At 38.7% G+C, this 13813-nt stretch overlaps 1 protein-coding gene across 3 annotated transcripts in view; it reads right to left on the bottom strand.

Moving 5' to 3' along the window:
• Positions 1-1295: 1295 nt before the first annotated feature.
• Positions 1296-13813, bottom strand: part of HHIP (hedgehog interacting protein) — a 91895-nt gene continuing 79377 nt past the window's right edge. For 2 of the 3 annotated variants that reach the window (XM_068542556.1, XM_068542558.1), the window contains exons 12-13: positions 8377-8525; positions 4065-4817 (exon numbers count right to left, since the gene is read on the bottom strand). In XM_068542556.1, the coding sequence (XP_068398657.1) occupies positions 4624-4817; positions 8377-8525 (343 nt within the window). In that variant the 3' untranslated portion in view covers positions 4065-4623. Of the gene's footprint in view, positions 3870-4064; positions 4818-8376; positions 8526-13813 lie in introns of those variants that run through there. The other variant, XM_068542557.1, reaches the window with a different exon arrangement.

Raw genomic sequence — 13813 nt, 5'->3', positions numbered from 1 at the left:
TCATGAGTACATCATACTCCCTGAAGTAGTTATTTTAAGACAATTTTCAAAACTTATATATGAGTAGCTATTTAAGAGGAAGAAGTGTTGAAGTTGGCTAGGATTAGTGTTTGGCAGGTTTTACAGTTTTGTTTTTAATATTTTTAATATCAAAATGCTTCTATTCTTAGGTTTCCCACCTTCTTTGTCATCATATTAATTATTAGAGGTATGACTGATTTGTGTTGGTGTGACGACGAGAAAGAAAGTAAGAGAGCAAACGTCGATTTCTTTAGGATGTTCTAATGAGAACTTTCTGAACGTACTGCCAGTTGTCACAGTAACAGGCCCACTACCTTCCTGTGGGTAATAAAGAAATAGGTACGTTTTCTGGGCATGGAACTTTGGTCTGAGTTCTCTGCAAGTTCAAGTCTCAAGGGTGGGGAAAGAAGATTCTGAAGTCTCCACTGAGGAACTACTTATTTTGTCCTCATCAATTTCGGATAATCTTATTTAAAATAGACTCCACCGAGATGGTGGTTGCTTGAACAGGAAATAGCTACTAACTTTCCCTACTGTTAACTTGCGCTCTTGACTGGGGATATTCTTTTCAGCATCCAAGATGGAACCCCAGCTGAGCTGGGACATCCAGGCTGGGAGTCATTTATGCTTTTTGTTACTTCTTTCAACGATTGTAATAGGTCAGTCTAGTATGTTCATATTTGTCTACTGTTCTTTATGATATAGCATCTGAGCAAATGTGGTACTAGGAGAAGGTGTTTTCAGGAAAATAATAAAGAAAAGATCATAACCAGCAAAATCAATAGCAACCTGCCCCAGGGTATCTTTATTATGGGTGTACTGAAGACATGTCTGTTTCGTCAGAACCAATAGAAATAGAGAAGAGAGAAGTTAAGAGGAAGAGGGCTACATGGGGGTGGGGAGGCAAAAAGACAGAGAAACAGAAAAAGAAAGATAGATATCTCAGGTGACGTTCTATAGAGACACCCAGAAACTCTAATTTATTGATCAGCCAACTACAAATGCCTATGATACACCTTAGTTTCCTCTTAAAAATTTAGGTTTGGTTTCTCTTTTATGTTTCCAAGCTAAAAAAGTTAGACTAATAAAAGTTTAAATAAATGTGTTCTTTAAAAGTCCCTAGATGTAGCATCTAACCTTAAGTCCTAAACCTAGTAGGGTTCTTGTATAGTTTATGATTTGAAGATAAAAACAACATCACAAAAATGTTAAACATTATTAGTACATTATCATGTAATTATTTTCAAAGAAAGAAATAGAGAAGAAGTGCCTGCTCTGAAGTATGTAAATGAAAAAGAGAATGGTTTTCTATTTAGGTTGCATGTATATGTTGCATGTGTAGGTAGGTTTCTTTGCTCTTTCTTTATGAGATAGTCTGTTAACCTGAGAAAACTTCTGAGTGTTCTTTGTGATAAAATAAAAGATATATTTTACAATAGCCACATTGAAAGGAAATTCCAAGAAGAAAAGTACGAATGGAAGCACTTTTTATCATCACTCAAGTGTCTTAAATCTTCCCTTCTTTCCACTTTAATGATGTGCCAATTCAGTTATCTTCTCATTGCCTTAAATAACTAGCAAGAAAACGAAGTTCTATTAACCAGAGCAAGAGTTTGGCAGAAGCAGTGGCAGAAAGTTTTTTCCCAACTCTTTAAAACTACCGTAACAGCATTTCACATTAAATTGATACCCAAAGCTTAAGCTCTAGAATGGAAAAAGGGGTAATAATCTACATTTTTCTGTTTCTTTATTTTATCTTTATCTCACACATTTGTATCCATACCAAGGACATTTTCTTCCATTTTGATTATGTGTTTTTTGAACCAAGTAGATGTTACCATTCGTGTGATGAAACAATCATTTTCCCCTAGCTCATACTTTTTAACCAATTCTTACTTGCCTCTCATCATGAATTATTTAAGATCATTCTCCAGTTACATATTTTAAAAATCTACTTGAAAGGAAAGGTCAAAAGATTTTTTGAAATGACCACTGAGTTTTAAAAAGGTAGCTATTAATTAGCCATTGCTAGTTACTTCTCTCCTAAGAACAGAGAGAAATGACTCCAATGACTGTCTTTGCTGGGGTTTAATATCCCTGGATCTTGCGATTTTCTTTTTAGAAGATTTTGATCTGTTATTCTAATGACTCACAATAGAAAAGGCAATGATACCTGGGGTACATATGTTTTTCTAAGTCATTTGAAACTCTTTCACTTGTGAAAGGGCTGTATAAAAAAAAGCTGGGTCTGATGAATTTAATCTAGATATTTTTAAATAGGAGAACAAATGGCAATAGAACACCATTTCTTTTGGAAAGATTCTTTTGGAAAACATGGAAAGATTAAAGATGTAAGAAGAAATGCTGGGCGTTTTCAGATTTGGCTGAATATATAGCAGTATCCTTATTGTTTTCGGTGAAACTATGTACAGGAGAATGTGTAATAAAACTGCACAATTTGACAGATTTAGACAACTGGCTCCCTCACAAGAAGTTCACGTTTTGTGAATGTCACCCACGTTGAATAAGGGACGATGAGATGGTTAAGGTCCACTTACAAAAATGGTTGTCAGGACATTTTTTTTTTAACTGTAAAACTTTCTGTGATGGAATTCAGTAAAAGGGCTATGAAGAGAAAGCAAAGAGGACAAAAGACTGCTATTAACCTACAGATGTGGGCTAGTACAGGGTTCACTGCAAGATTTGTCACACCGTTGGGCCAATGAAGTGTTCGTGTGACTAGAAGGGACCACCCCTTTTCTGGGGTAAGAGGGCAATTTGGTCTCCATGCTCATTTAATCCTGAGACTTCTTTGAATAGACCGTCAATTGAAATCTAAATTGTGCAAAATTATGCATGCACTTTTTAATGCAGGCTATTGTTCCCTAAGCACTGCACCAAGATTTGTCAACCCATCTCCACTGGGCATGAGGTCACTTGAAACTTAAGTAATCATATATGGGAGACAAGAGCAGAGTACTTAACCAACCTTTCTATGTTGTGGTTTCTCACTGTGCTTTATTTGCAAATCTCTCGCTTGAAAACAATAGACAAATATTAGTTACAAGATTTTGTTTATTTTTGAAATCGAGGCTCCTTTTCGTAAAGGTAAGGAGCAGGTTTGGGAAGTCAGTCTGTGCTGTATAATCTGTCCTGCTCTACAATTTAGATTCTGGAGGAACAGATGTTTAGAGAAGGGCAACCTATAGTAGGTGCCCACATGTCATGAGTCGACGTTTGTTCAGTGGGGCAAAGAGGCCTGATAATTTCGTTATAATCCAAACGTGGCAGGATGGCCTCAAAAACCATGAGGAAAAACGTGTACCAGACTTCTTGCAGTTTAACTTAGAACGTGGCATTTCTTGAAAAACCCGAACAGAACATTTACAGGAAATTTATTCATAAATGAACCAGAGAGGATTTTCACTGAGTTCCGAAGGAACGTATACATTGAAAGTCATATTTGGCAAGAATGATCATATTAAAAATTTGTACAAGTGACAGCTTACACAGGCAAGATTTGTTAAAAACGAGTGAACTCTTTTCCAGTGAGGCGATTCAGGGTGAAACCTGCAACGTTCCCATCACATATACTCTGACAGTCTTGCTATGGTGAAAAGCACTTTACAAAGGTTTAATGCTGGAATTTTATAAGGAGTGGCTGTTTTCTTGCTTTTTCATCCGTCGGTAATGATTACATGTTGGCACAAGGATACACTGCTAGATTAGATCCTCAGCACATTAAAGACTGTTTGCTTTCTCACTCCCCTTCTTTCCAATTAAGTTGGTGAAAAATGTAACTTTAGTATTTTACAGGACAGGGTAAAGGTGTTTCATCTAGGTGATGTCTATATTATAAAAATAAAATAAAAAATATAAATATGTAACACAAACCCAGTGCCTATTGTTAAATAAACTATACAATAAAAGCAGACCTTTTAGGAAGATTGGTTTTAGACTTTGCCATTATGATTTAATTTGAAAACCATCTTGAAATTAAGCTAGAGTAACCAGATTTCTCTGCCAATAAAAAGGTAAGTGCGTTAACATTCTGCAATTGGATACACTGATAAAAATGAAGATTACAATTTTATATCAAGTTGCCCACTTGGAAATTCATCAGGGAGCTCTGAAACATTCTCTCATATTATAGTCCTTTAATATAAAAATATGGCCTTTTAAAATTCAATCCATCAGATTGCACAGTAATGCTTTAAAACTCCGTTGAAGTTGACTTTAGTGATTACAGACAGAAAATTCCTGGGAAGGCAAATAATCTCTTCTGGTGACATAAAAATTCTGTTATCAATTTACAATGGAATTTCTGGGGAAATTACTCCACACAAGGAAATATACACTTTAAAAAACCCATCTGTTACGCAACCACACTCACGGGGGTTGTGAGTGTGTGTGCGTACGTGCATATGTGAACAAACGTGCCTATATACACACACAGGGTCTGCACATTTCTGGAAATGACTTTTAAATTAATCAAAGAAAATGAAGTCACAGGAGTGTGTAGCAGGATAACAGTCGTTCTTTTTAATGACAGGATAAAAAATAAATGCCCATTGGAAAGGAATAGTCAAACAGTCCCAGAAACTATACAATGTAACTCGTTAGATCCAGCAAATAAGATGTCATGTCAATGATCTGATCAAGAATACCTGCCCTGGTCACTCTGCGGAGGTTTCCGTCCACTTGTTCACACTGAGGACCAAGATATCCCTTTTTACAGAGGCACTTGTTGGGTCTAACACAGACACCGCCGTGGCGACACGCCGGCTCACATTTCGCTGGGAGAAAAAAAAAGAGCAATACAATCACACTCCATTCTGTAAGTCGGAAACAGCACTGAGTATGAGGCCAATGAACATCTGACGAGTAAGGGAACGGAGGGAGAGGAGGAGGAAGCCAGTCCCAGAATGATCCCAAAGTTAATAAGTACAAAGAAACAAGGCTTTCAGACTTCGAGTTATTTGGGGGCCAGAACGCAACAGACAGTGGGAGACATTTCGAGAGAAGCGGATCATCCAGATGATGGGAAACAATTCCAATCCCTTGCAGAACTGACTTTGTGTCAAACGAGGATTTCAGTTCTTTAAAACCTCTGCTTCCCTAGGGCATCTCCAACACAGGGCCTGCCAAGTACCGCTCTGTTTCCATCCCTCTGGGGTCGGACCTCACAGTGGGAAGGGCGCGGCCAGAGAGAAAGGCCCAGTGGCTGGAACATCGTCAATGTAACAGCAAGAAATGGTCAGTTGTTTGGGCTTCCCTGGTGGCGCAGTGGTTGAGAATCCGCCTGCCAAGGCAGGGGACACGAGTTCGAGCCCTGGTCCGGGAGGATCCCACGTGCCGCGGAGCAGCTGGGCCCGTGCGCCACAGCTGCTGAGCCTGCACTCTGGAGCCCGCGAGCCACAGCTGCTAAGCCCACGTGCCACAACTGCAGAGGCCTGCGTGCCTGGAGCCTGTGCTCTGCAACGGGAGAGGCCACCGCGATGGGAGGCCCGTGCGCCGCGGCAGGGAGTGACCCCCGCTTGCCGCAGCTGGAGAGGGCCCGCCTGCAGCAGCGAAGATCCAACGCGGCCAAAAATAAGTAAGTAAATTAATTAATTAAAACAGAAACACACACTAGAGTTAAAAAAAAAAAAAAAGAAACGGTCCGTTTTTGATTTTGGCTGGAAGGAGGATCCACCACGTGGATTCCCTTGGATTCCTCCCTTTCCTTGTTCCCAGGGGGTGTAGTGCATATGCCCCTTTCTGATTACACCTTGAAGCCCCTTCTTGGGGTCAGTGCAGTTGCCCAGCGAAAGACGTTCTGAGCAATCCTTTACAGGGCTGCTCTACAGAGCAGGATTGCTTCAGAAAAGAATGTTTACCACTATAATATAGGTAGGGAATGTAAAGATTTATTGCTAAAATGAGATGGAGACATAAAATTGGGTCTATAACTTAATTGTCTCTTACTGGTAGGATGAATCTGAGGTGTGCGGCCACTGTAGACAGAATCAAGTTCCTTGAATACGTGTCCTTATAATTTTAGGGGACAGAGTTATTATAACCTTCTCCAGGGCGTTAATCAAAATCCAGGGGTCTGTGGCTGATACACGGGAGAGAAAGAACAGGGAGAAAATAGACCGAAATAGTCTTTTTAAATTTGTGGGAGATGAGCAAACTATGTGAGTATACGAATAAAGTTCGTACTTGGGTCAAAAATACCACAAATATATTACTTTAATAAAATGGTTCTGGTTTCTCTTATATATTCAAAGTATTTAGTTGATTTAGTGGAAAGACTAAAGTACTGTATGACAGCGGTCCCCAACCTTTTTGGCACCAGGGACCAGTTTCGTGGAAGACAGTTTTTCCGTGGACCGGGGTGGGGGGATGGTTTCGGGATGATTCAAGTGCCTTACATTTATTGTGCACTTTGTTTCTATTATTATTACATTATAATATATAATGAAATAATTATACAACTCACCATAATGCTGAATCAGTGGGAGCCCTGGGCTTGTTTTCACTTGCCACTCACTGATAGGGTTTTGGTATGAGTCTGCAAGCAGTTGATTTATTATGGTCTCTGTGCAGTCACACCTCTCTGCTAATGATGATCTGTATTTGCAGCCCCTCCCCAGCTCTAGCATCACCGCCTCAGCTCCACCTCAGATCATCGGGCAGTAGATTCTCATAAGCACAACCTAGATCCCTCGCATGGGCAGTTCACAGTAGGGTTCACGCTCCTATGAGAATCTAATACCGCTGCTGATCTGACAGGAGGCGGAGCTCAGGTGGTGATGGCGATTGATGGGGAGCGGCTGTAAATACAGATGAAGCATCCCTCGCTCACCTGCCGCTCACCTCCTGCTGTGTGGCCCGGTTCCTAACAGGCCACAGACCGGTACCGGTACCAGTCTGTGGTCCGGGGGTTGGGGATCCCTGCTTATAAACTTTCATTTATATCATATATCATTATCAATATCTATTGTAGTATGTATTAAGCCGCCTATATTCAAAATTATGTTTACCCTCAGTTTAACATACTGTTACTAGCAGGCACTCAATAAATATTTGTTATCTGATGACTTGAGGTGACTTAAAAGGTTAGGCAAAATACAAGTAAGGAATAAGACAGAATGCACACCACGTAAAAGCAGAGAGAATAGATATTGTCAAGCATAGAAGGAAGCAGAGGGAAGATACATCATCAGGAATTAGAATATTATTGCATTTAAACACTGCTTCTCATTTTTTGGCCAACTGATGAAAAAGGAGACAGAATGGGTCAATAGAATATAAGCATTTTTTAAAAATAATGTAATTACTTAATCTCTGCTGAGTTTCAGTTATGATGGCTTTTTCCTAGATATGTAACCATGATATCAGTCAATCACGCAATGTTATTAGTGCTGAAGCAATTTAAGCTTCAAATGGATACTGTCTCTGTGACTTTAAATGTCTACTTTATTTTGACAATATATGAGGTAAACGAGGTATGGTTATAGTTTTTTGAAACAAATACATGTTTAGAATAAAGAAAGAAGGCATTTATGAATTAAAGATACTGTTAAATATTAATATGGGACTTGAATTTTCTCTGGCAAGAGATACTTTAATATTTGAAATAGCAGAGACCAAAATCTTCTGCAAGTAATATGTATATGCTGGTTGTTGAAAAATGTACTTTCAATATACACATCTTAAACTCTAGGTATCTAAATTAATCTAATTGTCTTACTTCACACCAAGTAGAATTTAAATGCGATTGCGTGTATCTGCGGAAGTCGCAAGTTAAAGGATAGAATAACCTTGGACTGAATCTCATTTGCTCTCTGAGCAGCTGCACACCACCTGATGGTCCAACAAGGCAGTGGCAAAAAGAATGGAAAAATCTCATTATATGCCTCTAGATAACTGCATTTTCCCCTTTTCTATAAAAACACCCACTGAAAACCCCTGTTTTTAGCACGCTGCAGCAAGAAAGCAAGCAGCAAATTTAGGGAGGGCCTTTACGGAGTGTCTGGTAAATGCTGGCACTCGGAAAGGGGCTTTGCAAGCACCAGGTCATTGGCTGGTGTGAAAGCTCAAACCCAGGACTGAGAGTCCACAGGGATGATCTAGTTGGGCTGTTTTCACGTGTGACTTTGTGAAAGAACTCGATTATGTTTATGATGAACTTACATACGTGAACTGTTTCCAGTAGGAAAATGGCAACGATTTCAGGTGCAAGTTCAGAAACAGACCGTGCATTACTACTGTAAACGGCTACAGTTTGGAACACGAGGTCATCTAGAAGAAGTAACTAACGTCAAGTTCTTGCAGGCCCCATCCCCCCCAAGCAGAAGGAACACTAACCGACTCTGCACCAGTCCCCTTCCCATCCGGGACTGCAGCAGCACTTTCCTGTGGGCGCGCAGTAGCCGTTCCGACAGAGCCGGGAGCACTCCGAGGTCAGGGTCTGGGCAGGCTGGACCGCGGCCCTGCATTCCTCAGGCATCAGAGGTCTGCATCAAAAGACAACCGTCAAGAGTGCATTTCGGTTGCAAATCAATATTGGAATGAAATCTAGTGATTTCGTAGCTTGCAAAGCACGTCTCTTGCTTTCCAAAGAGACCTTTCTTTTTACGCCACTCAGACAGAAAGGTCGACAGCTTTCTAAGAGGAGAAAATACACACCCATGAGGAAACAAACTAACCAGTTTTGAACCAAAGGGAACAGATCAAACATGGTAAGAAACTTTATCATGATCAAAATTCATTGATTAAAAATGTAATTACGTTACATCAATATTTTGGTAGCTAAGAATTCCTAGCAATTACAATTTTAAAAATAAAGATGAATAGATATTTTAAAGCTTTTTTTTTTTCCCCCTCAAAACTCCAGAAGTTTTTAGGAATAGCACCTGACATAGGTTTCACTTGTTATTGGCATATTTGGCAACATCACGAGGCTGAAGGCACGCATCAGAATGAACAGTTGTAGCCTAAAAAGCTTGGGAATCATTTTTTATTTCATTTTTACATTTCTTTTGAAATACTTTTTCCAGAATGACTGTTCTTAAAAGGACGTCATAACACATGCGTGCGTTTACTACTGACTCAAAGTTTAAACTCTTTATGCAAAGAATGATCTACATAGAGAGATTTTATATACATACATGTATATATGTACATATCTATTTTTATAATTTGATTTTGTCCCGCTATGAAGAAAAAGAATGCTAATAGTAGCAAACAAAAACATCTTATCTGTCATGTTAAATGTCACAGAACTTTGTTTTAATTGCTCTACGATTGCCATCATTTAGAGAGGGACCAAGATGCCTTCAGAAGATGGTTGTTATAGTTCTTAATGTTTTTGAATAGGAGGCTGTCTTTCAAGTTGTTTCATGCTGGAATCATGATCACACCTGCTCATTACCTAATCTTTGGGAAAGAATGTGCAGTGGTACTTTGCTATCAGTCACTGCTACCTGTGCCTCAGTGTGGTGAGAAAGCTCTTTTCAGTGAAGGAATGTAAGTAAACACTTCATCACCAGTCAAATCACCACCAGGAGGATGGGCAAATCAGTTGGAGTCCTTAAGTACCATAACAAAGAAGGTGATAATTATAGGTCAGAACCACCACGGAGGTAAATGATATAGCTTTCCAAAAGAAGCAAATAACTAGGCCCTGCAGACTCAGTTTTCTTGAGACAGGTTATCTTGTTATGCCCCTGTAGCAATACGAACAGTGATAATAATTTAGAGCCTGACCTCAGGCTGTTTCTACAATGACTCAAAACCATATTTAAAATATCTAATGACTTCTTTAGCTCCTCTCTCCAATAAGATCCCATTCTCTGTTGAAGGCATTGTTCGGGATTGACATGTACACACTGCTATATTTGAAACAGATAACCAACAAGGACCTACTGTATAGCACAGGGAACTCTGCTCAATATCCTGTAATAACATAAATAGGAAAAGAATTTGAAAAAAAAATAGATACACGTATATGCATAACTGAATCACTTTGCTGTACACCTGAAACTAACATAACATTGTTGATCAACCATACTCCAATATAAAATAAAAACTGAAAAAAATAAAAGAAAGTATTGTTTTGCAACTAACGTGACAATTCAGAAAACGCCCTTAAATCTATTCAACCTCTTATTTAAATCTAGAAATGGTCAGCTTATGTGAAAGGTACTTAAGGCATTCCATATTTTCACTCAGAACACACCAGCAAATATTTCCTATGTGCCCCCAAGGGAGTCTTTCTGAGAGTAATGGCAGTGTGATAAGGTGGAGAAGATGTTAAACAGATACGCCAAGGGAAGTGAGGGCATGACCTTGGCCTTCTTATTGTTGAATAGCCCAAGTCTGCCTATTTCTTCCTCATATAAAATTCTTATTTTGTTTGTGAGACGATGGTGGCATTTGTGACCATCAGAAGAGCAGTTTCTCAGTAGCCATGACGTTCTTCGGAGTCACAGGCCACCACCATTTACTGAGTGATAACCGGTAAACAGGTATTGTTTCCATTTTACAGGTAAGTGAGATTCTGTTTACCTAATTCTATTTGTTACTCACTCGTTCATGCTCCTTCTGATTCATTCAAGAAAAGAGGCCCAGAAGCAGAGTGTGTCAAGAATATGTTACATGTTATATGCAATGCAAAAAAGGCAGGCACAGGGGCTTCCCTGGTGGCGCAGTGGTTGAGAGTCTGCCTGCCAATGCAGGGGACACGGGTTCGAGACCTGGTCTGGGAAGATCCCACATGCCGCGGAGCAACTAAGCCCGTGCGCCACAACTACTGAGCCTGCGTGTCTGGAGCCTGTGCTCCGCAACAAGAGAGGTCGCGATAGTGAGAGGCCCGCGCACCGCGATGAAGAGTGGCCCCCCCTTGCCGCAACTAGAGAAAGCCCTCGCACAGAAACGAAGACGCAACACAGCCATAAATTAATTAATTAATTAAAAAAAAAAAAAAAAAAAAGGCAGGCACATAGCTCACATGCTACTTGATGATATGGTTCCTGCCTGAGCAGATGAATCTAAAGAGGAGAAGACACCATGTGGATTAAGAACGTAGGTGACTTCGATCAAACAACTACCACCGGAAGATGTTGCCTGTTTGAGGCAAAGTGTAGGGACATTGATTCATGTGCACTGGGAACAAATAAGGGGGGGTGTGACGACACTGGGAACAGATAAGGGGGTATGACGAATAGGGATTCTCTGTGGAAGTTCAGTTCTTCAGGGCAGGGTATCTGATCCTTGTTTCCCGGATGATCCTCCAATTAGACACTTGGTCTGATTTTCACCAAACATTCAAATGTGTGGAAACTCAGATCATGGAGGGAATTCTAAGTTGTTTTTTTTTTGCCTAGGGTTGAGAAAATGCTTATCTATCTGTGGATGTGACTGCTTCATGCTTGGGCTTGTTTAGCTTATATAAAACTGTGGGCTGTCATATATAAACATTATGATTCCCTTAAATTTTTATTTAATTACCTAGGAAAATAATTTTTTTTTTCTTTTATGAAGTTGATAACTAACATTCCTCACTTAGCATGTTAAATAAATCCTCTCTCTCTCTGTTAATCTATTGGGGAGCCTTGAACATGAAAATGTACATAAAACATAGCCCATCACCTATAGGACTTCACTTCTCTTAAGGAATGAGTAATCCTATTTCCCCTTTCCCTTCCCCATTGAAATAAAAGCTTTCTGAGGGCAAAAACTATATATTTAATCCTCTTCAAGTCTAGTCATTGACTCTGCCAGGTACTGTGCTCTTCATGGGGATAAGACAGAAACAAAACAGGGTCCTGATCTTCATGGAGACCACTGCGGGGAAGACAGACAAGCAAACACAAAAGTATAAGGCAGTATGATCTTTGCTATGATACAGGTGCATATGAAGTATCACAGGAATACAGATGAAGGTGCAATTAATTTAGGATTGAGGGATGTTATAGAAAGATGATATTTAAGCTACTAAAGTATTTTATCTCCTCAACTACTTATAGTCATAGGAGGTAGGAAAATACCATAGGCATTCAATAAACGTTTATTGAATTGAATGCATAGAGCAGAAACTTTTTTCAAATCTGGAATATAAATTCCATGAAGACAAATATTTCCCTCTCTTCTCTTGTGTCTTTCCAGGACCCAGATGAGTGTACAGCACATGGAAGATCCTTATTAAAAATCTGTTGAATGAATGAATGAATGAAATGAGTGGAATTTTAAAAGGGTGTTTGGTTCTTTAAAATGCTACTGAGTGACAATATTAGGAATATATGGACCATTTAGGGGAGGGATATCATAAAATCGAATCACTATACTTTTATATCATAAGCATAAAACTAAAAACACTCACTGTATTTCTCTCTATTGGCTAAATTAACATGTATTAATTACAAGTATTTGTAATTACAAATTACAAATTTTTAATATTGTATTACAAAATTCTTCCAAGGCATAGTTAAATTCATTTTAAATAAAGCATTTTTACACTAATTATAATCATAATAAATAAACAACAGGCTAAGAAGTAAGCATGACATAAAGAGATGGGATTACTTTCTCCTCCAGCTGGGAAGTAAGTCAACATATCAACATTCATTTTTCTAGTAATACATTTGTCAAAGTTTGACAAAGATTTTTGGTGATCCCAACCATCTCTTTCCTCTCCACTCGTTATTTGTTCTAGGGACATTTCTTCTTTCCATTGAAAAGAGTAAGGTTCCCTTACATGGAATGAGGAGAAAGAAAAGGGAATAAAACAAGTAAATTTGAACTTTATTATTATTGTCACCTTGAAATAAACCATCTTGTATATTCCTAATTACTACATATACACACCTAGATGGGATCTAAACAAAAATCTAGGGTATATACTTGTGATAGATGAACTCATTTTTCATTCTTATTTTTATTACACTGGGGAATTGAGCATCTTAATGTAGGCCTAATAAAAATTACTTAAATGGTCTTGCTCTCCTTTTAAACAATTACTTTTTAAACTTTCGGACTCTTAGGTCTACTGAATGAAGTCTGAGATAGCTTTCAAAATAGAAAACTTACCCAAGAGGATATTCAGGTTTTTAATAAAGAATATATGGTGCCCATTTGTTGACAGTTATCCCCATAGTTCTCAAACTTAATTTAAATCAGAAAAACACATTTTCTAATCCCTTTGCACATGACAGAGAATGAAACACTAAAGGGATAGTGTAGAAAACTGCCCAACATTTTTTAACGTATAAAGCATTGTTTTCAGAAATGCAAGACATTCTTTTAGAAGCCTACGTTGGCGGGTTCTGTGTAGCAGCATAAAGCTTTAGATACTTTCCTGAAATAAAGGAGGAAGTTGAGAAGCCTGAGTAATTTATAACGCACATGATACTGTGATGACTTTTTTGTGAATAGCTAAGGCCAACAGTGAATGTCTCTGGGTAGCGGGATTAAAGAATGGTTTTAATTTTATGATACTTAATAAGTGAATGAATCAATCAATAAATGAGAAGTCTTCTGTGCATTTGCGTGGAAGCACAGGGATAAATTCTGTCTTAGCAGGCCTGATCTTTCGGAGTGAGTTTTGCAGAACTCGATCTATTGTGTCCTTTATGAAAAGTAAAGGGGTTCATTCTGAAATTTTTGTTAGGGGTTCAGATTTTAAATTCATGTTATTGTAAAACAAGGTATGTCGATCATGAGTAATACTCTTTTATGAAAATCCTGACTCATTGGAAATTTCAGAAGATGTGCTAATTCTATAGCTTCTCATAGACGACAGTCT

Source organism: Eschrichtius robustus, chromosome 4, assembly GCF_028021215.1.
Source record: "Eschrichtius robustus isolate mEscRob2 chromosome 4, mEscRob2.pri, whole genome shotgun sequence".
Lineage (NCBI taxonomy): Eukaryota > Metazoa > Chordata > Mammalia > Artiodactyla > Eschrichtiidae > Eschrichtius > Eschrichtius robustus.
This window is presented reverse-complemented; position numbering and strand designations above follow the sequence as displayed.